The sequence below is a fragment of the Cricetulus griseus genome, chromosome 6 (assembly GCF_003668045.3).
Source record: "Cricetulus griseus strain 17A/GY chromosome 6, alternate assembly CriGri-PICRH-1.0, whole genome shotgun sequence".
Taxonomy (NCBI): domain Eukaryota; kingdom Metazoa; phylum Chordata; class Mammalia; order Rodentia; family Cricetidae; genus Cricetulus; species Cricetulus griseus.
Genome location: NC_048599.1, coordinates 47725062 through 47752296, shown reverse-complemented (window position 1 = coordinate 47752296; position 27235 = coordinate 47725062). Strand labels below are relative to the sequence as shown.

At 43.0% G+C, this 27235-nt stretch overlaps 1 protein-coding gene across 3 annotated transcripts in view; it reads right to left on the bottom strand.

Moving 5' to 3' along the window:
- The window catches only part of C6H20orf194 (chromosome 6 C20orf194 homolog), a 137477-nt gene extending 111081 nt beyond the window's left edge, over positions 1-26396 (bottom strand). For 2 of the 3 annotated variants that reach the window (XM_027421772.2, XM_027421773.2), the window contains exons 1-6: positions 26233-26396; positions 9927-10006; positions 8656-8775; positions 4208-4332; positions 2785-2881; positions 1251-1357 (exon numbers count right to left, since the gene is read on the bottom strand). In XM_027421772.2, coding sequence (XP_027277573.1) covers positions 1251-1357; positions 2785-2881; positions 4208-4332; positions 8656-8775; positions 9927-10006; positions 26233-26315 — 612 coding nt within the window. In that variant the 5' untranslated portion in view covers positions 26316-26396. The remainder of the gene's footprint in view (positions 1-1250; positions 1358-2784; positions 2882-4207; positions 4333-8655; positions 8776-9926; positions 10007-26232) is intronic. The other variant, XM_027421774.2, reaches the window with a different exon arrangement.
- Between the last annotated feature and the right edge of the window lie 839 nt (positions 26397-27235).

The following is a 27235-nucleotide window of genomic DNA, read 5'->3' as shown; positions in this document are numbered from 1 at the left end:
GCACCATCTCCCTAGTGTAACCACACCCAGTTGTATGCTCTGTGCATGCTAGGCAAGCACTCTACTAACTTAATTACAACCCCAGCCTTGTATCTTCTTCTTGAGTATTATTCCACCTTTCAATTGAAGAACTTATGTTTGTTCATATATAAGTAAACAAATGTTCATAGTTTTTTTTTTTTTTTTTTTTTGGTTTTGGTTTTTCCAGACAGGGTTTCTCTGTGTAGCTTTGAAGCCTATCCTGGCACTCACTCTGGAGACCAGGCTGGCCTCGAACTCACAGAAATCCGCCTGCCTCTGCCTCCCAAGTGCTGGGATTAAAGGTGTGCGCCGCCTACGCCCGGCCTTGGTTTTGGTTTTTTGAGACAGGGTTTCTCTGTGTAATAGCCCTGGCTGTCCTGGATCTCACTCTGTAGGCAGTGTGGCACTTCTTAATGACACTCTAAGCACAGCACACGTTAGGAGCACAAGCTCTAAATCTAGATCATCTGGGCCAGGCCCCAGCCCTGTCACTCACTCACTAGCTCTGTGTCTTTGGGAAAATTTGTTTAACCCCTCTGCTAGAGAAACACAAAACAGTACCTACCCCCAAGGGCCACTGTACAAATCACAGAGAAACCCTGTCTTGAACAACCCCCCCCCACAAAAAAATACAAAAACAAAAAAGCAAGCATAACTATTATTGTAAAATGGTTTCCTTCCTGTCTACATGGCCTGATTCCCTTCAAGTTCCTTTTGAATTTGTGGACATTTCAAGTAACACTGTAACTATAGTAATCCTAGCCTGACAGAAAGGGAAAGTCTGCCTCAGAGAGTGTGGTGTCCTGCCAGGCAAGTCCCCAAGCACTTCCTCAGGATGGTAGCCATCTGACTTGCTTCTAAAGGCACTATACAACAAGATGCCCCCATTCCTAACACATTTTTCTGTTGGGTCAGGTCACATCAGTTGGGATCCCCTGGAGCCAAATAGATGCCTTCAGTCACCAGACACACTCTCATCCATTAATCTATCTCAACAGATATTTACTGGTCATCTCCAAGTTGCAAGAAATACAGAAATAAAAACACTGTGCACAGGTCATTTCTTTCAAAGGCTGGCATGGTGACACACCCTTAGCACATGGGAGGCAGGGGCAAGCAGCTCTTTTATGAGTTCCAGGCCAGCCAAGACCACGTAGTGAGATCTTGCTTTAAAATGCAAGTTCATTCACAATTTGACAAAAACCAAACATACTAGTTTTCATACATACCTGGTATTTCATGGTAAAAAATCCATCTCCGCCAATGCCTTCGAGTGCAAAGGCCTGTACAATTGGCCACTTCTCCACCACAAACATATCAAATATCTGTAAGTGACCTAGAGAAATCACATACACAAGACGTATCAAATACCATCCTCTACAGAACAGTTTGAACCCAAGCTCATGTGGTGAGGCAGGCATCATTTCTTACAAATTTACCAGGACTTCCTCTAGCAAAATAAGTATGAACAATTAAAAGGGTTGGATATTGAAAACTAGAAATATAATGCAAAATTAAAGAAAAAATTTTGGTTTTCTTAATTCCAGCACTCTAGGAGGCAGAGGCAGAGGCAGATGGATCTCTGTGAGAACTGAGGCCAGCCTGGTCTACAGATCAAGTCCCAGGACAGTCAGGACTACACTGAGAAACCCTAGATCAAAAACACAAAACAAAACAAAAAATAAAAAACCAACAACAACAAAAAAGTAAATAGTACTCTATTGCAACTTATTTGCACCATTTAGTGAATATATTTATTAACAGACCAAAGTTGTTCTTGCTGAAGAAATAGCCAATCAGATTCCTCAAAGGAAAACTACTAAATCAAATCACAAAGTTTCCTTACTGGCCAGGTGTAATGGAATTTGCATTTAATCACAGCACCTGGGACACAGAGGCAGGTGGACCTCTGGCATTTGAGGTCAGCCTGGTCTACATAGCTAGTCCTAGGCATGGAGTAGCCACAGTGGAACCCTGTATCAAAACAAAACAAATAAAAAATGGGTCTCCTTTTTGTGACAATAGTTTCAATATTCAGTGTTTCTTTTTCTTCCTACAATATTAGCACTAATAAACTTGTTGGTTCCCCCCTTGTATTCCATGTCCTGTAAACATGTTTGTCTGTCTGAGATGGGGTTTCTATGTAGCCTTGGCTGGCCTAGAACCCAGTATGTAGACCATACTGGCCTCACACTTCTAGACAGCCACCTACTTCTGCCTCCCAGGGGCTAGGATTAAAGGTTGGTGCTACCACACCTGGCAAAAAGATGTATTTTATCTTAATTATGTGTATGTATGTGTGCGGGTACCCATAGAGCCAGATCCCCTGGAACTGGAGTACCCAGTATGACTAGTATGGCTACTAAGAACCAAACTCAGGCCCCTGAAAGGCCAGTACATGCCCTTAGCCATCTTTCTAGCCTCATAAGCAGACCTTTTAAATAACTATTCAAATTACAGTTTCCAATTATGAAGATGTATCATATCTACACTCTAAGTAATAAAGGATACAGACTAGATGTTAATTGTGCTAAATCCCTGTGGTTCTCCTTGACCACAGGCACCTTGGTATGCTACTGTGGTAACTTCAGAGTTATGAAGAGAAGTTTGTATAGAAGTCCCTAAATTTCATTCTGGTTGACTCTTTGTCTTAGTGAAAATGGGTCAAGCAGTTTTCCAGCCAAATATCTACCATGAAAGAGGCAGGAGCAATTCAACCTGCACACCATCCAAGCAAGTTTCTTAAATGGCCGTGTCAGATACCTTGGGAGCTGTAAGGAATACCAATTCTACTGCAGTCTCGAACCATGTCCACAAAGCTGGAGATCTTAAATTCTTCTGCTGCTTCCTCATCTTCATACTAAAAAGGGAAATTAAGAGGAAGATGAGCTTTGATATATCATTCACAGTTCCGAATTATCGTTGTATATTTTCAGGGGCTATCTTAAATGGCAACTAGGGAAGGATGAGTTTCTAAAGCCAACTATCTTATTTGTTGCTCAAAAGTAGTCTCCATTTCTTCATTTCATAAACAAAAATCAACTCAAATAGATTGACTGAGACTTACATGGAAGAGATAAAACTATAATCACATGGAAAGAAAAGTTCTTACTCAATGCTGGGTGGAAACTGCCATGACATTATAGGCAGAAAAATCCCAATTTTCTTTCTAGTCATATTCTTCAAAAGAACCCAAAGGGAATAGAAATAGACACCAAGAAACCCAGACATAAATGTCACAAAGTTTAAGAAAATTCTAAGTTTTGTAGGCACGTCCAGTCTTTTGATACTGTAACCCAACTTTGTCATCTATAAAGTTTAGACTCACTCAAAAATTGCATAGTCAAGTTACAATCTGCTGGGCTTGTGGAACATGCCTTTAACCCCAGCACTTAGAAGGCAGAGGCCAGGGGGCTGGAGAGATGGCTCAGTGGTTAAGAGCACTGACTGCTCTTCCAGACGTCCTGAGTCTAATTCCCAGCAACCACTTGGTAGCTCACAACCATCTGTAATGAGATCTGGTGCCCTCTTCTGGCCTGCTGAGACACATGCAGGCAGAACACTGTATATACATATTAAATAAAAATTAAAAAAAAAGGAAAAGTGACAATAATAAACAAAGAGTTACTATGTCAAAAAAAGTAAGGTCCTGCCAGGCAGTGGTGGCACATACCTTTAATCCCAGCACTCGGGAGGCAGAGGCAGGTGGATCTCTGTGAGTTTAAGACCAGCCTGGTCTACAAGAGCTAGTTCCAGGACAGCCTCCAAAGCCACAGAGAAGCCTTGTCTCGAAAAAACCAAATAAACCAAAAAAAAAAAAAAAAAAAAAAAAGCTAGTCCAATAAATAAACAAGCCTACAACTTAGTATTGAGTGACATTTGCAGCTATTGTTGCCTGCTGAAGCTCTTGGTCTGGAGGTTGGAAAAGCCCTCAGGGGCAGTCCGTGAGCATGAGTACTAGACAGGCTTCAGGAGGTCAGGACAGAGGAGTCAGAAGCCCAGTGTGAAAGCCTCTCTGTCTCCACTAGGCAAACAACTAAAAGTCTCATGGTGTACAGCTTTCTACTTGAATATTCATTTCTGTGTGACCAGACTCTGACACTGGATCTGGAATGTCCCATAAGGGGCTTCTGGTCCAAATCAACACTTTCCTGAATGAAGTACTTAGCCCATCCTTCCTCCTCACCTCATTTTCGGTCATGCAGTGGAAATGTAGGTTTCTCCAATGTGCTACATAAGGCAGAAGGTATTGGTAGTTGACAGGATTACAATATAGATGAACACTATCCGATTTAATCAATATAATCACATCTGTAAGAAAAAAAGCAAAACACAAAATTGTCAAAGGCAGCTTCTGCCCAGAAAATATTACCTCCATTAATGCATAGGATTGTAGTTCAGCAATTCAGGGTTGCATGGCCAGGCCCTGGGTTCATTTCTAGTATAACAAACAAACAAAACTCCCAAACCAAACACATAGCTATTTCAGAAACAATATAACAAAAGCCTAAATGTGTAATTATTTAACCAAGCAACAGTCAGGTGTGGACAGTAAGGGTTTTCTAGTGCTGCTGAAATGTTCTTCCTATGATGGCCTCCTAGATATGACAGTGTATGCCCAAAATAAGTCAAAAGGACAGGCTTCATTTCCTGAAACTGTACTGCAAATTTCAGGAAAGTCAGAGCTGTGGTGCTGATCTAGGCTATGTTATTTAATTACTGACTGACTGATGACAGTGGTTTCATTACTGAAGGTTGAGCCTAGAGCTATACACATGCTAGGCACATGCTCTATCACACTGAGTTGCCTCAGCTGGCCTTGAACTCTATACATAGCCCAGGGAGCAAGCAGCTGTGATTTCAGGACTGAGCCACTAGCCTGGCTTCTTTTTCAGACTAACCTGGAATTTACTGTGTAGACCAGGCTGGCCTTGAATTTACAGCATTCCTTCTGCCTCTACCTCTACCTCCTAAATTCAGGGAGTACAGATATGTATCAGAACACCTGGCTTCACAATTTATTTCAATGAGGAGATAAATATCCAACGGAAATAACATGGCCACCAAGTCAAGAAACAACACCAATGGCAGGGACTCCACATTAAAGCCAGTGTCTAAAATTTCTGGCCAGAGGTTCATTTGGCTCCAGGCAATTGTGAGCCTGGACACTGCCTGTCAGTCTTAGGGAAGGTTACTGTGTATATCAGTGAACTCTGGACACAGGAAAAGCTGGAAGGAAGGAAGCACAGGCAAGTAAAAGAGCTTCTGGAAACATACCAATAGACTGCAGATTTGGAACAGGCATCAACACTGGTAGATCAAGTAAATAAAGAAATCCCAAGGGTGCAAAGAAACCCAGGCAAATTCAAGCACCACGAGAGAGCGTGATGGAATGGGACAGAAGTACTAAAGTAGCCTGGGCATGGAAAATGAAAGCAGCCATAATTCCAAAAGAAAAGCAGGCTTCATCCAATGGCTCCTCTGATGTCAGTGCAACTAGACCTTTCTAACAGGACCCAGCTGGGGATTGCTGGAAATGAGAAGCGTGCAGAGCAGAAGCGACCCTCTCTCTCATGCCTCAGTTCTGTCTTTCCTCAGTCCCACAGCCCCAGATCCCTGTCCTAAATCAACCGCAGACTACCTGCTAAGGCAGAAATTGTATGACACCTGAAAAAGTGGGGATCCATTATACACCACACACACACTACACTGATTCACTAGATACCGTACTATACATTCAAGTGTAACCTTAAAGATTTAGGATCAAGAAACAAATGTTATCATAACAACTGCTAAATCTAATTACAAATTTCATACACTCCGAATAAACAGCCAGATAGAAGAAGAAAATATGGCCAGGGTGTAGTAGCTGTAATTGTTTAATCCCAGCACTCAGGCGGCAGAGGTAGGAGGATCTCATTGAGTTCAAGGCCAGCATGTTTACGTACATAGTGAGTTCCAGGATGGCCAGACTCTATCTCAAAAGAAGGAAGGGGAGGGGCCGGGGGAGGAGGAAGAGGGATGAAGCTGGGCGTTATGGCACATGCTCATGATACCAGTGCAAGTGCAAGGATGCCACCCTGATTTAAACACAGAGATGGTATCAAAAAAAAAAAAAAGCAAAAAACAAAAAAACAGCAGCAGATGAATGAGAAGCATCAGGAGGACGAGGAAGAGGAGGAAAGGGCACAGACTGGATGGTAGTTTGGCCAGGTGTGGTGGCACAAGCTTTTAATCACAGAACTCTGAGTTTGAGGCCAGCATCTCTACATAGCTTGTTCCAAGAAGGTCACAGCTACATAAAGAGAACCTGTCTAAATAACAACAACAACAACAATAACAACAATAATAGTAGTAGGAGGAGAGTAGAATTATGTAAAATGTTTTTTAAAATGTCTTTGAAAAGTAAGTATCTCATGTTGGCTTTTCTAATGCTAAGACCCTTCAATACAGTTCCTCACGTTGTGGTGAACCCCAACCATTAAATTATTTTTGTTGCCATTTCATAACTGTAATTTTGCTACTGTTATGAATTTCAATGTAAATATTTTTTTGGAGACAGAGGTTTGCCAAAGGGGTTGTGACCCACAGGTTGAGAAGGGAAGAAAAGTAAGGGAAAATGTTATAATTTTATTTTAATATCAAAAATTAAAGAGTCAGGCAGTGGTAGCATATGCCTTTAATCCCAACACTCAGGAGGCAGAGGCAGAGGTGGATCTCTGAGAGTTCAAGGCCAGCCTGGTCTACAGAGCAAGCTCCAGGACAGGCTTCAAAGCTACAGAGAATCCCTGTCATGAAAAACCAAAAATAAATAAATAAATAAATAAATAAATAAGAAAAAGAACTGTTGAAGATGACAGTGGTGATGTGCATGTAAACCTAGTACCCAGAAGGCTGAGAAGCACTGTGGATCTGAAGCTGGCCTGAGTACAGTGAGAGCCTACCTCAGACAGAGAGATGGAAGGAAGAAAGGGAGGAAGGAAGGGAGGGATGGAGGGAGGGAGGAAGGAAGGAAGGAAGGAAGGAAGGAAGGAAGGAAGGAAGGAAGGAAATTAACAGAAAGTAATTTCAGTCTTCTTTTTCTGTATTTGTGATAAAAGGATAGGTTAAACTATGCGGATAAACAGTATTGGGGACTTTGGCACGCAGAACTATGGACTGTCTTAAGTCAGATAATTCTTCATCGTGTAATCGGGGCTTTCTTGTGTGTTTTGAGATGTTGAGTTGCATCCCTAGCGTCCACTAGATGCCAGTAGTACCATAAACCAAAACATGGTTATCAAAAATGTCTTCAGACATTGCTAAATGTCTCCTAGGGGACAAAACTGGCCCCCATCTGAGAACCACTATACTCAAATGAGATCATCTGACATCAAATGTTTGCTTTCATGCCCTCCCCAGCTGCCTTGCAAAAGTGTCTTGTCTCTTGTCCAGTTTCACTTGTTTGTTGTATGTCTCCTGACTCATCTTGCAGACAATTTATAATGCTAAGTATATGATATCAGAGATGGCTCCTGGGCAACAGCCCACAGCAGCATCAACACATGCAGTGTCTCCAAGCCAGAGAAGGCAGACTGCAGGCAGAAAGCCTGCATTGTGTTAAAGTCACACAAAAAACAATTCCCAGAGACAGCAGGACAATAGGCCCTTGTTCCTCAGCTCACGATCCACATAAAATCATCTTCCTCACAAGAGCAGCTTACAAGAACAGCTCATCCCTGCCTCAAGCTCAAAGTGCTTTCACTGGGCAACAGTGAACAATCTGAACCTTTGGTGAAAAGAATCAGTGGGCAATACTAAGAAAAACCAGTACACTGCCAAGAGATAATGCCAAATACTGATGCCTGCTTTTGGTCTCAAAGATGATTTACCCAGCAAATGTATTCTAGAAACTGCTTGTTGATAGTCTGTTAAGCAGTGTATGACCAACAGAATATATTACTTAATAGGTCAATAAGGAAATGTAATTTTTCACTATTAAAAAGACAATCTTACCAGTTGTTAATTCCAGCTATTTGGGAGGCTGAGGCCAGAGGGTTGCCAATTTCAATACTAATTAGAATATCACACATCATTCAAACAGTAAAACAAAATAAGGCAAAAATTTACTAGCGCATTGGAATATTTAAAATTCGACCACATTTTCCCATAAAAAAGATCATGAATGGGGTACTTGGGTGTACGTCTTTAAGGAGGCAGAGGCAGATAGATCTCAGAGTTCAAGTTCAGCCTGGTCTACACAGTGAGTTTCAAGCCATTTAAAGCTACAAGAGACTCTGACTCCAAATAAACAAAAAAACAACAACAAAAAAACCAAAACCACAAAACAGAAAAAAACAAAAAACCTTGCAGAAACAAAAGATCATGAATTGGGGCTGGAGAGATGGCTTAGTAGTTAAAAGAACTTAATACTCTTCCAAAGGACGTGGGTTTTATTCCTAACACCTGCATGGTGGCTCATAACTATCTGGAACTCCAGTTCCAGGGCATCCAATGTCCTCCTGTGGCCTCCAAGGATACCAAGAACACAAATGGTGCACATACATACATGCAAGCAAAACACTCATACAACAAATTAAAATTAAAACAATTTCTTTAAGAAAGATCATGAACTAAGAGTCAATATAGACTTACCATCTAGAATTTCTTCAGAAAATCCTGTTTTCTCAAAATCAGTGGTATTCTGACTGTATAAACCAAATAGAAGGTAATTTGCCAGCTCTCTGCAACCTTCGTTATACCTGCTGTCAATTCCTGCAAGGCAAAGAAGGCTGTGACTAGCTATCTCATACCATGGAACACAATAATCACCAATGACTTGCCCATTTAGTAAAGCCCTGATGGCCAGAGGCAGTTCAAACCAGTTTTGAGCTAAAACTAAATAAACCACCCCTTGTGAAAGAAACAGGCTGAAGCATAAGGCACCTTCCTTGGATCTCAAGATCTACATAGATGGGGAAATTAAGGAACAAAGATTACTAAAGCTATTGATTTCTGAAAAGCTTTTTTTTTCTTTCAGTTTTTAGTTTACATGTATATGGATATTTGGCCCACATATATGTGTATGTACCACGTATGCTTGGTATCCAATGAATCCAGAATAGTACCCTCTAGGATCCATGAGATCCCCTAGAATTGGATTTACAGATGGATGTGAGCCACCATGTGGGTACTGGGAATCAAACTTAGGTCCTCTGGAAGAACATGAAATGCTCTTAACTACTGAGCCACCTCCAGCCCCATAAAAAGCAATTATTAGGGGTAGAAAGAACCAGAGAATATGGTCTTCTACTGATTTACTAGATCTTGGAATACTTTCAGTTAGCCCAAGAATAGATCTCAGAGAGATCTTTATGAAAAATGTGTGATCAAACAAAAGCAAGTTAAGGTGGTTTGAAAAGATGAGGACAAGAGGGTGGAATAGAATAATAAGCCCTAACCCTTCACAATCGTCAGAAGCAATGCTTAGCATGCACTGCAAGGTGTGGTGTGATGGTATGTGTTCCTGCAATGACCCTCACTTATGATTAGTCTAGAAAAGTTTGACCAGAGACAAGAGGAAATTAAGCGACACTGTCTTTACTACTGCCTCTCAATGTCTGAGTTATCCTGGGGCTACCTACAGTCATGTGCAGAATGGCAGGGGCAGGAGCACACAGATGCTGTCTATAGGATTTTAAAAAGAATGGGTTGCAGCAGGAGCTCCAAGAATGGTAAGAGCTCCTTATCTCACTGTCATCTCTCTTAATATTCTCCCACAATAAAACAGGAGCAGATTTCACAGGGACAAAAACTGGGAGGACACTAACCTACAATGTATCCCCCATGACAGCATTATTAGTGTCTTCCTGAGATCAAGAATACAAACCACTGCCACTGTGAGTCCCACCTTACAAAGCACTAACCTAGGATGCAGAGAATCCCATCAGGCTGTGACTTGCTGCTCTGTGTCATGATGTTCTGAACCTGGCGGAGTCGGCTGCAGCTGTAACAGAACACAGTTTCCTGAGTGCAGCAGTGTATGAAAAATCCCTAAAAGGCACATGCATGCGGAATGGTTTTGTTAGGTATGGAAACTGACACTAGTCTCTTTAACCAGAACCATACCCTTCTCTTCCATTTTCTGGACGAGATGATTATGTGCAAGTAGTCTAAAGACAACCTGAACTACTGATTATGAACTAGACTGTCAGTGGCTCTTTGGTTCAGTAAAGGATGACACACTAAGGCCCCATTCATAATCAATCAGGAGATGACTCCAAGAATTCCCAATGTCTTTTTACTGCTGTTTCCATGCTGATTTAGCCTAATTTTAGTCTTTATCAGTCTGCCTCAAAAGCAACAAACAAAAGCAAAAATTGGTATAAAGGGTTCATATGTCTTAGATAATAAAGGATCAATAAACTAAGCTCCAATTCATCCACATGACCATCCTTAGGGAGTCTCAGCACAGGAGAAACACTTGATTTCTAGAGAGTTATTACTCCTTTGGCAGAAGCGACATTCCTTGCACCCAGGCAGAGTGTAAAGAGACATGTATTCCTAAATAATAAAATCTCTATGGACTCTACTGCCTCCCTATCTCCCTCTATTCCTTCTCAGTAAGCCCAAAGATGAGCTCTCAATGTAACAGTCAAGTCTGATCCTTTACCACCTCCAGGTCTAACTCCCGACCCTCCTGGAACATTCTTAAGTGTTCAGTATCATTAACCATTAGGAATGCAAACTAAAACTACTTTGAGATTCCACTTTATCCCAGTCATAATGGCTATCATTAAGAAAAAAATAACAACAAGTGCTGACAAGCATACAGGGAAACAGCAGCCCTATACCAGTGGGTAGGGGTTTATGCGTGGTAGAGATAGAAACTGGTACAGACACTATGGGATGCAGTGTGTGGAGGTTTCTCAAAAAGCTAAAAATAGAACTACCATATGGCCTCAATATACCACTCCTAACTTCATATCTGTAGACAGAAATATTTGTATATCTATTTTACTGCTGTCCATTTCAAAATAACCAGGAAATGGAATCTGCTTAGATGTCCATCAACTGATGGATAATGACAATGTGATACATATACACATCAGAATTTTATTCATCTGTAAAGAGAAATGAAATTATCAAAATTTCAGGAAAACAGATGGCGGTGGATGCTGAAGTGAGATAATCTAAGCCCAGAAAGACACACACCACATGCTCTGTATTATATGTAGTTCTAGCTTTGAGTTTTCTTTTCTTTTAAAAAATGCTAATCATATGTGTATGCATGCAGGTGCCCACAGAGGTCAGAGGCATAGGGGTCCCCTGGAGCTGGAGTTGAAGATGGTTGTGAGTCACTCAATGGTGGTGCTGGGAACTGAACTCAGCCCCTAGTTTCAAATTTTAAGATTTCTATATTTAACTTGTAATGTTTGTAGAGGTCAAGAAGTCAGAAAGGGTGAGAGGGGAGGGCAAGAAGCTTTAACTGGGGGAGGGGATCTAGCAAACAGCTGCTATCAAGTAGGAGAGAATATTGGCAGTTAAAGGGTTAAATAGGTTGGGGGTAGGGGTTGAGGGAAGAGAAAGGAGTAGGGGTGGGGTAACCAAAACTAAGGATTTATTTATTTAATTTATTTTTATTTTCTGTGCGTTGGTGTTTTGCCTGCATGTCTGTGTGAGGGTGTCAAATCTTGGGAGTTACAGTTGTTAGCTGCCATGTGAGTGCTGGGAATTGAACCCATGTCTCCTCTGGAAGAGCAGTCAGTGCTGAGCCATTGCTCCAGCCCCCAAAACTAAGGATATATATATATATATATATATATTTTTAAGGGCTCATGGAAACTCACTACAATGTCATTTTAAAATATGACTTAAAGGATTAGAGAAATGGCACTTGGTGCGCTTCCAGAGAACCAGAGTTCAGTCCCAAGGCCCAGGTCCAGAACTCAGTACCCACTTTGGCAACTTACACCTGCTTTTAATGCCGGTTCCAGGGGATCCAATGCCCACTTCTGGCCTCCTAGGGCACCTGTATGTACACAGAACCACACACAAACATGAACACACACACACACACACACACACACACACACACACACACACACACACACACACTCCTACCTACCTCTCCTAAAAATATGACTTAAAAAGCGTTGAATGGGCCAGGTGGTGGTGGCACATGCCTTTAATTCCAGCACTGGGGAGGCAGAGGCAGGAGGATCTCTGTGAGTTCAAGACCAACCTGGTCTACAAGAGCTAGTTCCAGGACAGGCTCCAAAGCCACAGAGAAACCCTGTCTTGAAAAACAACAACAACAAAAAAAAAAAAAACAAAAAAAAACAAAAAAAGAGTTGAACGGAGGTACCCTGCATGGATAGACAGTGCTGTTCACAGAAGATATGGGCTATTAAATGAAAATCCCAGTACCAGGCATGGGATACAACCCTACAAGTTATTGATCAGGAAGGCTCCAGAGGCTCCCCCAAACAAGACAGGCTATTGCCACTGCTCTTGGTTGCCCACCAAAAACAGAGAGTAAAGAGCTGGAGAGATGGCTCAGTATTAAGAGCACTGGTTGCTCTTCAGAGGATCTGGGTTCAATTCCCAGTATCCACATGGTGGCTCACAACCATCTATAACTGCGGATCAGGGGATCTGACACCCTGTTCTTGCCTCTGTGAGCCCCAGGCACACAAGTGATGCATAGAAATGCATAGATAAAGCATACACTTGAAAAACTTCAAAAAATATATTGTAGGCTGAGCATGGTGGTACATGTTTTTAATCCCAGCACTTTGTAGGCAGAGATAGGTGTATTTCTATAAATTCAAGGATAGCTTGGTCTACATAGTGTGTTCTAGGCCTGCCATGACTCACGGTGAGACCTTCTCTCTCTCAAAAAAAAATCTAATGCAGAAGACATCACACATTTTTTCATTGCAGGAAAGATATATATATATATATATATATATATATATATATATATATATCTGGAACTGACTAGACTTTCTGATGGTCAGCTTTCACAGTGCTGGAATGTGCTATCCAGGCTGCTGAAGGAGAAAGACATCAGTAGTCATACGCAACTCCGGACCCTACATGCTACAACAATGACCTGCCAGGCAAGATGTGCCCACTGTTATAATAATGATGTCATGAATGCTATAGGTTAACCAATCACCTTATGACTGGATTTCAGGCCAAGCCACAGAAGAAAATCCATGTCTGGTACTGTAAACTTGGCCCAAGGCCCTTGGCTGGGGTGGTCACAGGAACTAGGTGAAACCTAGTACTATTGCTTTCTTCAATGGAAGTCATGGAATTGCTTTCTAAATATTTGTGTTTACACTCACAGAGCTATGCTCCTCCTTGCTCAGAGAAACTTCCTTTTGCAATGGGGAGTGGTTAATGTAGAAGCTCACACTGGCCAAAATGCTGAGAACAAAACAGGTGGCTATGAGTGACTAACTGGGACATTCACAGGAATCCCACCACCATGCCAACAAGGCTTTGTGAACATCACAGAAGAGGACAAAAGACTAAGAACTGGAGGATAGGGAGCAGTACTACAAAGTGTGGTCTTCCGGACAAGATACAACCACTGCACACGTGACCTTACAGTGGGTGTGGTTACCTGCACAAAATCAAGACAGTCAAAATGTCCTTTCTTGTCTGTCTGTCTCTCTCTCTCTCTCTCTCTCTCTCTCTCTCTCTCTCTCTCTCTCTCTCTCTCTCTCTCTCTCTGCTTTTCAAGACAGGTTTTCTCTGTATAACAGCCCTAGCTGTCCTGTAACTCATTCTGTAGACCAGGCTGGCCTCAAACTTGCCAACATCCGCCTGTCTCTGCCTCCCAAGTACTGGAATTAAAGGCATGCACCACCACCACTGCCCAGCTCAAGTCAAAAAAATGCAACATGGCCAAGGAAAGGGTTCTGAGTTCCCATTGCTAGCTGAGGAGCAATTGGCTGCTAAGGAAGAGAGAGTCAGTTTTGCTCAGGGGTGTGATTACCCAGTGTAGTACACATATCAATTCTCCTCAAATTAACATGCAGGGTTAACACAATTAGGATCAACTGCCAAGAATTTTATGGATATAGAAAGGTTTATTCTAAAATATATGGGGGCTAGTGAGAGGAAAGAGTTCCAAGCCAGCCAGGGTTACACAGTGAGACCTGCTTCAAAAATAAATGAATAAATCTACGTGGTAGGCTTCGTGAGTATTCATCATACTATCCTTTCCCTTTGTCTGTAGTTTCACAATAAAAATTAGAGGCAGTGAGGAAAGAGTCATATGGGATAACAAGGTTTAGAAGTAATAGTGGCGGCATTGGTGGTGCATGCCATTAATCCCAGTACTTGGGAGGCAGAGGCAGGCGGATCTCCATGAGTTCGAGGCCAGCCTCGTCTACAGAGCGAGGATAAACTCCAAAGCTACACAGAGAAACCCTATCTCGAAAAACCAAAAAAGAAGAAAAAGAACAGTGTAGAAGTGGCAAGATAATTTTAATATTAAATAAACTTCTTTCCCTGAGAAATGATGCCTACCTGGCCCTGTATGTTTTCTTTCTTAATAGAGGACTGATGTTGCAGTCATTTCTCCACTAGAAAGACGGCACAAGCTAGACCTTTGGCCCATTTTCTATTCAGGACAGTATGCTGACTGACTGCCAAGGTTACCAAGAGCTCTTTGGTTTACAAACTTATAACCAGCCACTGACAAAAAGCATGACCAGATCATGTGACCAGGAAACAAAAGCGTTTCCCTGGTAACTGCTGTTGAAAGCCAAGACAATACCGAAAATAGGAGACTTTTTCCTCCTTGTACCCTGTCCAGTCCAAATAAAGTAGGAGCACATAAATGTAAAGAGTGTCTTTTCTCCTTAAGTAGAACATTATCCTGATTAATGCTTTCTTAGCAAATGGGGAAAGCCAAATTCAATTTTTTCCCTTTGCACATTTTCTTGCTTCTCAAATTTAATCTTTAACCAGAATATAGCCCATTTGTCACTGAACCTTTAAGTATTAGTTACTTAATTATTTACTTTTAACTAAAAGCAAAAAAAAAAAAAACCAAAAAACCCAATTCGTTCAAAGAAAAGTCACACTCATAATCCAGAATTAATTACAGTTAACATACTGGCATATCTGTTGTTATTCATATTAGTGCTTTTTGAAACTGTATTATGAAATATGTTTACTGTTCTTTCATAAAGAATAGAGAATTTACACAAAACTAAAGTCTTCACTGATCCTTATATCCAAAGGTCGTATATATGAGTTTGTTATGTGTCTACATGAATATACCCCAAATTCCACAGCAACACTGCCATGTATCTTACAGTACCTGAACAAGGCTGGTACATCCTGGATAACCTGTGTTTGCTCACAACTTACAGAGTTTCACCTTCAGAAGTCATGTAGTGCTGCCCAGTGTTATGTCAATTTGACATAAACTAGAGTCATTGGAAAGGAGGGAGCCTCAACTGAGAAAATATCTCCGTAAGACTGAGCTGTAGGCAAGCCTGTAGGGTATTTTCTTAATTCCGGACTGATGTGGGAGGACCCGGCCTATTGTGTTTGGGCCAACCCAGTCTGGTGGTCCTTCCTGGGTGTTGTAAGAAAGCAGATTAAGTAAGTCATAAAGAGCAAACCAGTAAGCAGCACTCCTCCATGGCTCTGCATCAGCTCCTGTCTCTATATTTTCCTGCCCTGCTTGAGTTTCTGCCCTGACTCTCTTCAATAATAAACAGTGATACGGAAGCAAAATCTAAGTAAATCCATTCCTCATCAAGCAGCTTTTTAGTCATGGTGTTTCATCACAGCAATAGTAACCCTAATACTGGGGGTAAAGGCACTTGCCACCAAATGTAGGTTTGACAGGCTGGACCCATATGGTGAAGAAAAGAACTGATTCTCCCAAGTTGTCCTCTGACTACCATACAGCTCCCCACCCAACCAAACAAGTAAATATTAAACGGAAAACAAAACACCACCCCCTAAACAAAACAGGAAAAAACTCATGGAAAAGCTGAGGACATAGCTTAATGGTAGAGCATTTTTTTTTGCCTGGCTCTGGGAACAATCCCTAGAACACACACACACTCTCTCTCCATCCTGGATCCAATTTCCAAGACATCAAAAAAGAATGCTGCTTTTACACTATTATTTATTTCTGGGTTTTCCTTGGGTTTAGAAATAGTTTGGGCATAAGAGATGACAACTCAATTGTCACCAATGGGCACACAGCAGAGAATTGGCTCAAAGACAGAAGTGGAGCCCTTGGAATTCTCAGGTGTGCAGTTGCTGTGCAAGCTCTTGGAGGGTGAAGAGAACCAGAGACTGCCACTATGGCTGCAGAAAGTTATGATGGCAACAACTTGACTGTCAACTCCCAGCTAGAGTATAGGACACACTTCTAGAGAACCAGCCTGCACTTGTGTTCTTGTGAAGGGCAGGATACATGAGCAGAAGCCTTCCTTCAATGGTGCAGGAAGCCCTGGTTGAATCTAGTCTACTTACTAGTTTCCCTATAACTTCACCATTTAAACTAGAAAAGATGCTGCAAGCTATCTAAACCAGCGTCTAATGTGACACAGCAGGAAAAAGACATTGAACGAACGGCATGTCCTTCTGATTTGTTTTGTTTTTCATGAAATTCTAATCAGTCAGCAGCCTTGGATAATCTTTCACACAGGTTTGGCTTTTTTCTGGAAACTTCAGGTCACAAGTAATTTTTTTTTTTTTTTTTTTTGGTGTATGCCAGGTGTGTGAAGGTGCCTGTGGAGGCCAGAAGAGGGCATCAGATCCCTTGGAGCTTGAATTTCGGACATTTGTGAGAAGCTGGCTTGGGTGCTGGATCCAAACTCTCTGCAAGAACAGCAAGTCCCCACAAGCCACCTCGACAGCCCCTCAGTTCACAGGTAAGCCTTTACTAGAAGTGTTCTGAAAACAGCAATGATACATGAAATGACCCATACTTTAATAAATTACTCTATTAGCTTAACTGACAGCAGAATGAAGGGAAGTTAAGTTGAATCTGGGAGGTCAATTAAAAGTCAGTGACAGGTACACACCTGTAACCTCAGCAACTGGGAAGTAAAGGTGGGAGGGTCAGGACTTCAAGGTCACCCTTGTGTTGTAAAGACACCATTCCTGGGAAGACCACTAAGAGTCTACTCATCCCATACTGGGAACTTAGGACAGACCAAAGTAAGGGAACCACCAAAGTCCAGCTTCGTGAACCAGTGAGTTTTATTGGGACTCCTGATAGCACCAGAAATGACTCAGGCAGCCCATCACCAAAGCTGTTAGTGTGGGTGACAGCTCACAAAAACTGGAAACCTGGAGGTCACTGCACAGCCTACAGGCAGCTCAACAGGCCAGAGTATCTCTTCCAGGCAGCTCAGCGCCTCTGAGTCTTCTAGGCAGCTCTGGTGATCTCTTGCAGATGGACTGGCTGGTCTGAGAGTGTCTCTTAACTGTCCTTACTGCATAGAAGATCAAACCATATTCAAACGTAGAATATACGTTTGACACAGCTGGGGACACAGCTCAAAGGGAGAGTGCTTGCCTAGCAATCCCAAATCCCTGGAATTGGTCTCAAGCATTAGTCTGACTGCCAGTGCCAAAAACAAAAACAAAACAAAAAAACCCAATAAAGTATGGAGTCTAGGTATAGACATTATGATGTTCACTGAATAATTCCTTCAGCTTGTCTATACTTTTGAGATTCTTCCTATTACAAAGCAGGAGAGAATCACAGCGAGAATAAAGCTGCCATCTCTGAACTAACCTAGACTTCAGGTCTTGATTAGAATGAGCTCACTAGAGGACTGAGACAGGCAACGAGACCTGGCCTTGACAGTAAAGCTGCTACTCTTTACTTCCCTTGTCAAAATCAAGAAACTTAGGAAAGGCAGAGCCAGGCCTATGGCAAGGCCATAAATGCTATCTCTACTGATGTCCTACACTGGTGACAGGTAAGACAAAGTTAAAATCGCTACTGTCATGACCAAACGTGGTTAACCACTAACCATAAAATGACTCAAACTGATACACATATGGTATGACTAAAGAACATGCTACTGTCATGTAACTATGTGGTAATTTCACTTTTCTCCAGGTACCTCCACGTGATGGTTTGAATAAGAATGGTCCCCACAGGCACATATATTTAAATGTTTAGGGAGTGGCACTCTTTATTGGGGAGTAGCCTTGCTAGAAGAAGTGTGTCACTAGGTTGGGCCTTGGGGTTTCAAATGCTCAAGCCAGGCCCAGGGTCTCTGCTCTTCCTGCTGCCTGAGGATAGGGATGTAGAACTCTAAGCCACCTCTCCAGTCCCATGCTGCCTTGCCTGTGTGCCAGAATGCTTCCAGCCATGATGACTGACCTAAACCTCTGAATTGTAAGCCAGACCCAATTAAATGTTTTTTCTGTATAAGTGGTCATAGTGTCTCTTCTCAGCAACAGAACACTAAGATACCTGCCTCCACACAGCCGCAACGACTCAATGCATTACAATCCTCATTCTACAATTACCTCGCTGTGATAGAGTCAAAGCACTGTTGATCCAAACTTCCCATGCATTAATAACACACCATTTTACTTAGGTTAGCAAGGACCAGATTCCTCTGCTTTTAGAGCTATTTGATGAACAAGGCAGACTCAGAGCTGTCGTTTAGAAGCTTTTGGGAAAGTTCTTGAAAGGGAACTGACTCAACTAAAAGGACTACTCTCCTCCTTCCCTCCTCTTACCAAGACTACCAACTAATGCACCAAATAAAAGCCCAGAAGCAGCCTGGCTCCTTGGTAACTTCACACCAGCAAAGACCTACCCTCCTCTGGAGGATATGTTTTAAAATAGAGAATACATGCTCAAGTCATTTTTGCCGATTCTCTTACTAGCTTCTGAATGTAGTTCCTGATAGATCACCTGGTTAGAATGGTTACAAATTAATGCTCAAATGAAACTTACACCTATGCAAATCTCATCAATTAATATGATGGCAAATTTAGCCAGGCAGTGGTGGCACACACTTTTAATCCCAACACCTGAGAAGCAGAGGCAAGTAGGTCTCTGAGCTCAAGGCCAGCCTGGTCTACAGTGTGAGTTCCAGGACAGCCGGGGCTTCACAGAGAAACCATGTCTTGAAAAATAAAAACAAAACAATGACAAAAAGATGCTAAATTCAAGAATTGCAGAAAACAAGTCATCACAAACAGAAAATGCTATGGAGAGGTCTGCTCACTGTATTCTGATATTTTCCATGCCGTTCCTTCTCTTTGGCTGACTGTGAGCACTTCTCTCACTTCCGGCTCTTTGTAAACTCAGTTCCACAGTATTTATTCAAGACGCATCCACAATTATCCTCCCTCGCATCTTTGACTGCTATAAACATGTCAAACTCAAATATAATGTGGAATCCTAGATAGAGAGTTCATTTGAGAAAATAAAGTCTGGAGTGCTAAACTCCAAGTAAACAAAAGTTTCCTAATTAAAGTGTTACATCAACACTGATGCCTTCATTGTAATAAATGCACCATAGTTTTGTACTACAATTCATCCCTAAATCTAAAATTATTTCAAACTTGGAGGGTTTTTTTTCTTTCTTTCTTTTTAACATACTAATCCCAGTTCCCCCTCTCTACCTTCCTCCTGACCCCCCACTTTTCCCTCACCACTCCCCACCCCTGCCTGGCTTTTGCTCCTCAGAGAGGATAAGGCCTCTCATGGGGAATTAACAAAGTCAGTCCCATCACCATGTTGAGGCAGGACCAAGGCCCTCCCAGCTGTGTCTAGGAAAAATTAAAGTTTTTTAAAAGCATGCTAAGGGCCCAATGAGATGACTCAGTGGGTTAAGGTACTTGCCACCAAATAATTTAACAACCTGAGTTAAGACACACACACACACACACACACACACACACACACACACACACACACACACACGGGGGAGAGAGAGAGAGAGAGAGAGAGAGAGAGAGAGAGAGAGAGAGAGAGAGAGAGAGAGAGAGAATAAACATAAACATATCTTAAAATGTTAAATAAAACCAGGTGTGGTGGCACACACCTTCCATCCCAACTCTTGGGAGGCAGAAGAAAGCGAATCTCTTGTGAATTTGAGGCCAGCCTGGTCTGTAAAGCAAGTTCTTGATTAGCCAAGGCTTCATAGTGACACCCTGTCTCAAAAATAAATAAAAATGCCAAGTAAGCTGCCTTTTCTTCAAACTAGGACTTTAAATCAAAGGTACCAGTTTTAAGTACCCAAACAATACTGCCTTATTCTTATTTTTAATTTTCTATGGATGTATTCACTTATTTGTATACGTTGTATATTGCATGTGTTGGCATGCATATCTCATGGTGCCTGTACACATAGGTGTGGAACTGGGTTCCTCTGTCTATCATGAGGACTCAGGTCCTCAGGGTTGGTGCCAAGAGCTCTTACTGCTGAGCTATCTCACCAGTCCCTTTGAAAATAAATTTCAGGGCAAAACCAACAGTTTAAGCTGTGTAACATCTCTCACGTTCACTCCCCTCTAGAGAAGAGCATCAAAGCTAGGAAACACTGTCACGTTGCTGTGCTAGGGATGTCACAGAACTAAAGACACACAGCAAACACACTGTCACCCCAGACCTAACTGCAAAGGCAAACAGTGAGGCCAACTACCTCTGGGCAGAAATAAAGCTACAAATCTTAACAAGCAAACCTTTGTGCTTCTACTAGAACCACACTAAGCTTTCCCAGCCAGTATCCAAGCAACTGCTTGGGGATTTTTGAAGGGTTTTGTTGTTACTTGTTGCATCAGCCAGAGTCTGAGGTAGCCCAGATTGACCTTGAACTGGGTATACAACTGAAGTTCTTGAACTTCTGAAGTTCCTGAGAGACTCTGCAGAAATATATTTTGAAGTAGGACAGTATAGTCCAGCAAGATTTCTGCTAATTCCTCAGTATTAATTCAGGTAAGTTAGGTTATATTTTGATTAAGGAAAAAATCCTAGGGCCAGAGAAATGGTTCAGTAGGTAAAGATGTTTGCTGCTAAGCCTTGTCGACTAAAGTTCAATCCCAGGGACCTAAGGATCTACACAGTAGGAGAGCACCTACTTCAGATAAACTGTTTTCAGACTTCCACACATACCCTATGATATGTGTGCACACGAGTGCTCACAAACACACATACACACATGTAATTTTTTAAAAAAATTTTTGAAAAAGGGCAGCGGTAGAGCCGCCTAATTTAATCTCAGCACTGAAAGGCAGAGGCAGGTGGATCTCTGTGAGTTCAAGGCCAGCCTGATCTACAGAACAAGTTCCAGGACTGTTACACAAAGAAACCCTGTCTCAAAAGACCAAAAAAAAAGAAAAAAAAAAAAAAAGAAAGAAAGAAAGAAAGAGAAAAAAAGAAAAAAAATTTCATTTTATTTTGAGACAAAAGTCTCATTCATTATGCAGTCCTCACTGGTCTGAAACGTGCTATATAGACCAGGCTGGTCCCAAACTCTCAGAGATCTGCCTGCCTCTGCCTCCCAAGTGCTGGGATTAAAGGAGTGTATCAACTACCCAAGACCAAAAAACTTTTTATTCAGGCTGGAGAGATGGCTCAGCAGTTAAGAATACTCCATGCTCTTGCAGAGGGCTTCGGTTTGATTCTCAGCACCAACATGGTGGTTCACAACTCAAATTTCAGGGGATCCAATGTCGTCCTCTTTTGACCTCTGCAGGCACCAAGCATGCACATGGTGCATGGACATTTGGCAGGTAAAACATTAACATATAAAATAATTTTTTTAAATCTAATAAAAAATTAAAACTATTTTTTTATTCCAAAACCCCAGTGATATTTAACTTCTTTCTCACACTCACTCTGGATCCCAGAGTAATGGAGGAGCCACCATTTGGAGCAGTAACAGCCACAACAGCAGAAGGAAAGAGAGTTAACAAATTACACTGTGAAGCTTTTACTGAAAAAGACTACAATGTTATTCTTATGAACAGTTCATTAACTAAGAGCCAAGAACAACTCACAAGCCAATTTGAAAGGAGAAAACAACTCTAATTCTACATGCTTGGGGAACAGAAACCAAAATTATCTGACAGACAGCATGATGACTATCATAACCTTAGAAAGAGGTCTTTAAATCTGAGGAACAGTATTTTCACTTCCACTCACCATTCTCCATCTGTGAGAATGGACTCCCTTACACATGAGAGCCATACAGTTGCTTGCAAGTTTGCAAGCACAATGTACGGTCTCTAGGAATGTGACTTCACTAGTTAAGCCCGCCTCTTTCATCACTGGGGAGTGAGAGAGCAACAAAGAAACCAAACTCTAAGAAAGAAACCAAATGCGGTTGAAAATAAAGTGCTGCTCTGAAACCGGATAGGAACCTTCAAACTGTCAAAGCGACTGGGGAAAGCCAGGCATGGGGCCAGAGGCCTGAAATCTCAGCACGTGGGAGGCTGAAGCAGGAGGATCAACTAATTTCAAAGTCAGCCTAAGCTAACTCAAAACCACTAGGGAAAATAAGTCAATACTTGAATAGGTTAAAAAAAAAAAAAAAAAAAAAGCATGTTCAACCACAGGGACGTGAAGAAATGAGGGGACCCTTCACCAAAATTTCTCTAGCAAAGGCCTGATGTTAAACCATGCACTGTCTGAAGTCAAGTTTCAGTCAAACCACCTTATGCAAAATTCAGAGTTTGGGTATGGCTAATAAAGTCAGCATACACACGCACGCACGCACGCACGCACGCACGCACGCACGCACGCGCCCATGCAAATATGTCTGTAATGTCCGTCTGTGGGAGTGTATGTTGCACATGTACCAGTGCCTGCAGAAGTCAGAAGAGAGCACTGGATAATCCCAGCCCTATATATATCTTATCATAAAAATACTACCTTTAAGAAAGTAGCCAGGCGTTGGTGGCACAAGCCTTTAATCCCACCACTCAGGAGCCAGAGGCAGGCGAATCTCTGTGAGTTCGAGGCCAGCCTGGTCTCCAGAGCAACTACCAGGCTAAGTCTCCAAAGCTACACAGAGAAACCATGTCTCAAAAAAAAAAAAAAAAAAAAAAAAAAAAAAAAAAAAAAAAAAGAAAGAAAGAAAAGATCTCCCAGCACTGAGAAGGTAGAGGAAGGTGGATCTCTTGAGTTCAAGGCCAGCCTGATCTATATCAGGAGTTCCAGGCCATCGGAGGCTATTTAGTGAGAATCTGTCTCAAAAAACCAAAAGGAAAATGAGAAAAAGAGAAAACAAAAGAAAGTGAAGAGCCAGAGATGGCTCAGTGAGTAAAAGTGCTTAATGTGCAAGCTTGATGACCTGAGTTCAAGGAGAGAAAAAGTCACCCTGCTGACCTCTCCACACACATTCCATGGGACCAGTGTCCCTGCCCCCTCCCAACAAATCCACTAATAATAAATAATAAAAGTTTTTAAGAAGAAAATAAGTAAACTGGGTATAGTACATATTCTTATAATTCCAGCACTCTGGAGACAGAGGCAGGGAAATTACCACAAGTTCAAAGCTAGCTCAATCAACAAAGCAAGTTCCAGGCCAGCCAGGGCTATACAGTGAGGCCCTGTCACAGAAAAAAAGATCAATAAGAAGAAATAAGTGGCTAGCAGTTACTCTGGAGATGGATTTTTATGGTAAAGTTGTTTTTCTACTCTCAAGTCTCAAAAATATTCAAATCAAAATAACTCAGTGGGCAAAGGAGTTGGCACCAAGACTGATGACATGAGTTGGATCTGAGACCAGCATGATGTAGGGAAACAACTCCCAAAAGTTGTCCCCTGACAAACACTGTGATACACCTTACACAGACACATACACTGTGCTGGGATTAAAGGTGTGTACCACAAAAATGCAATCAGTTTTAAAATCCAAATAAAGGTTACTGAGCTTGTCATGGGGATACAGTTCAGAGGGAGAGTACTTTGCTGCCATTTACAAGGCCCTGGGTTTCATCTCCAGCACCACACCAAACAAGTGTGTCACTTGGACACCTGAGGATAGGCACACACCCTACAGAGCCTAGATATATCCAATGGCTGCTTCCAGTTCTAAAGCATCCTGGTCAATATTCGTAAAACATTCAAACACTTTCAAACAGTGATATTATCTGGAAGAAGCACTGAGAGAGAGTGAGACTGTTTCTACCAGCAGCTAACCACTACACACTGTAAGACAGAAAGAATTCCTATGAGGGGCACAGAAATTCACAATGTCAAAGCAGAAGCAAACCAGGACTCTTAAATGCATTGTTTCATTACTACCTAATCGTTTCATTCTTCTTTCATGTCTTAGTTATCCAATAAACACACTGCCAGAATGTGTGAAGGAATCCAGGGAAATGAAAGAGGAGAACTAGTTTGGGGGGCTTGCAGAATGGCTCTGTGGGTAAAGGCACTTGCTGCCAAGCCTGACTGAGTCCAATCCTGCAACCCACATTGGAGAGAGCAGAGAAAAGACTCCAGGCAAGTTGTCCTCTGTTCTTTCTACTCTTACTGTAGCATGCACATAGTCAGATGAACATATAATAAATAATTAAATTCATATAATTTAAAAATCAAAAAGCCAGGCAAGGTGGTACATGTCTTTACTCCCAGCAGAGAAGCAGGTGGGTCTAAGTTCAAAACCAGGCAGGCCCACATTGTGAGAGTGTCTCAAAAATAAAATAAAAATATGGGTTTTTTTTTTTGTTTGTTTTCCCAGACAGGGTTTCTCTGTGTAGCTTTGGAGGCTGTCCTGGAACTCACTCTGTAAACCAGGTTGGCCTGGAACTCACTGAGATCCACCTGCCTCTGCCTCCTGAGTGCTGGGACTTAAAGGCATGTGCCACTACCACTCGGCTATAATTGATGTATTTTTCTTTTATGTGCACTGATGTTTCACCTGCATACATGTTTGTGTGAGGGAGTCACACAGTTGTCAGCTGTCATGTGGGTCCTGGGAACTAAACCCAGGTTCTCTGGAAGAACAGTCAGTGCTCCTAACTGCTGAGCCATCTCTCCAGCTCCTCAAATCTTCATAGATTTGAGCCAATTAAAACAAACAACACACCCTAAGTAAAAATAAAAAACAACAAAACTATAGAAAACAAGACTGGATGTGATATAGCACTTGTCTAGCATATGCAATGCCTTGGGATTTGACCTCAACACTGGAGGGAAACACATAGAACATTAAAATACCCAAACAAGAACACAGAAAAAGCAGGCCAAGCATGGTGGCGCAAGCCTTTAATGCCAGCATTCGGTAATCAGAAGCAGGTGGGTCCCTTTGAGTTCAAGGCCAACCTGATCTACAGAGTAAGGACCTGCCTCAAAAAAAAGAAAGAAAGAAAGAAAAGAAAAGCCATTCTAACATTAGTTCCCTTTCAAGGAAACAATAACATATTTGTTTTGTGAAATGGCTGCAAGTAAGCAAACAAACAAAAAGCCTCTTCTGGTTTAATGACAGGTTAGCAGTGCTCAAACCTCAGAAGACTTGCCCTCCCCTTAATTATTCCTACTGCAACACCTCCATCCACTCTAACCTCTACGTTTCGTTGGCAGCCCCATACCAGCTCGGTCACAATTGCCCAGACTATCAAGGTCAGCCCCAAAGACAGAGAACAGAAACGATCTCCCTCCCTAATATTAACTCCCCTCCCATACACCGACACTCCTGGGGCACTCCTAGATTCTATCAGGGACCTAGTGTCAGCCGCTTTGCGGGGGTTCTGGGCCACTTTCCCTATCCACGTTTTTTTTTTTTTTTCCTCCTGCGCCCCCAATGACCTTCACGTCCCCGCAACGGGCGCTCCCCAGGGTGGAGGGGGCGTCGGATGCAAAGGCCAGGGACAGGTGAGGGGAGACGCTGCCAATGTGCACGCAGGGGACCGAAAGAGAACACTACAACCGAGCTGCGCTCTGGGGCAAAGGCTCCGGACACCTAGGAGCGCAGGGGTTCATGCGGCAGAGTTTCTGGGGCGCAGTCGCAGGAAGACAGGGCCTGGGGTGGGGATGTCACAATGGGATCTTCCCGGGGAACCGCGGTGGGTGGTCGAGCTACAGCCACAGCAGAGTCACTCCGGAAGGCCGCCGTCCCCCGACAAACGTTCTTCGGAGAGCCGTTTCAAACAATCCTCCGAAAGGAAGCCATATCAGACCACGCCCTGCCGCCCGAGGCGTAGCCGCCCCACGGCGCATCCCCGGCCACCCTCGGCCGCCTCGACCCGGCGTACCTGACGGAGGCCGCCCCACGGCCAGAGGTGCCAGCGAAGCGCGCGCGGGGCAGCCCCGGCTGCTGTGGGGCGAACGAGTCCATGGAGGCAGGCGGCGGAGGACCTCGGGGCCGCGGAGGGTCGCCAGCGCCGGCACCGCAGCGGGGCAGCGGCAGGGCGGAGCGAGGGCGCGCCGAGGGGGCGGGGCAGGCGCGCGTGGCACGTGGGGCGGAGCGGGAGCGCGCGTAGCGGGGCGTCGGTGAGCGTAGGGCCGAGCGCTTGACCGTTCCGCTTCGGGGACAGACCGATTCCCGGCGCCGGTTCCCGGACAACGCACCTCCGGGCCCTAAGGTCTCGCAGCGTCGCAGTGGGGACTCAGTGGGGACCGCTGCCTTACTCGCGGACGCGCCCGGGGCGGGGACTCGAGCCAGCCCCGCCCCTCCTGGCCCGAAGGTGCTGGGGTACTTGAGTTTTCTGTACCTGGCGTTTTATCCCCGGGTCTCCTGCACAGCTAGCTGCCTGTCTGTCTGCAGTTGCCTGCTTCTCATCAATTGCACACCCACCCTTGAAACATTCGGTCCCTTAGCGATGCGTCCTGTTCAGGGCACCGGCATCAGAGGCTCACACTATCCCAGGAGACTCCTCCCTTTGCAGTTCAGATCCTAGTCAGAATAGTTTCCAGCTGTGGCCGGTGGGCCTGGAAGTCTCACAGAGCCGCAGCCCCTTCCCGCATAAGGTGGAGGGTTGCCCATGTCCTTTAACTACAGGACCTATTTAATGATTATGTCCAGCACCACATATTGACCTTGTGCAAGACGTCCTACGTGTTCTAAGTTCATCTTGTCATAGTAAATTTTAACAACCCAGGACTTTCTCCTGCCATAATGATCAGCGGTTGTATAATGATCATTAATAGTGCCGGCTGAAGAAAGAAAAAAATTCTTAATGCCCATAAAGATTTTAATAATCCCTAAGGTGTCTCCTGCAGGTTTAACTGAAAAGATCAAAAGAAGATGGAAATAAA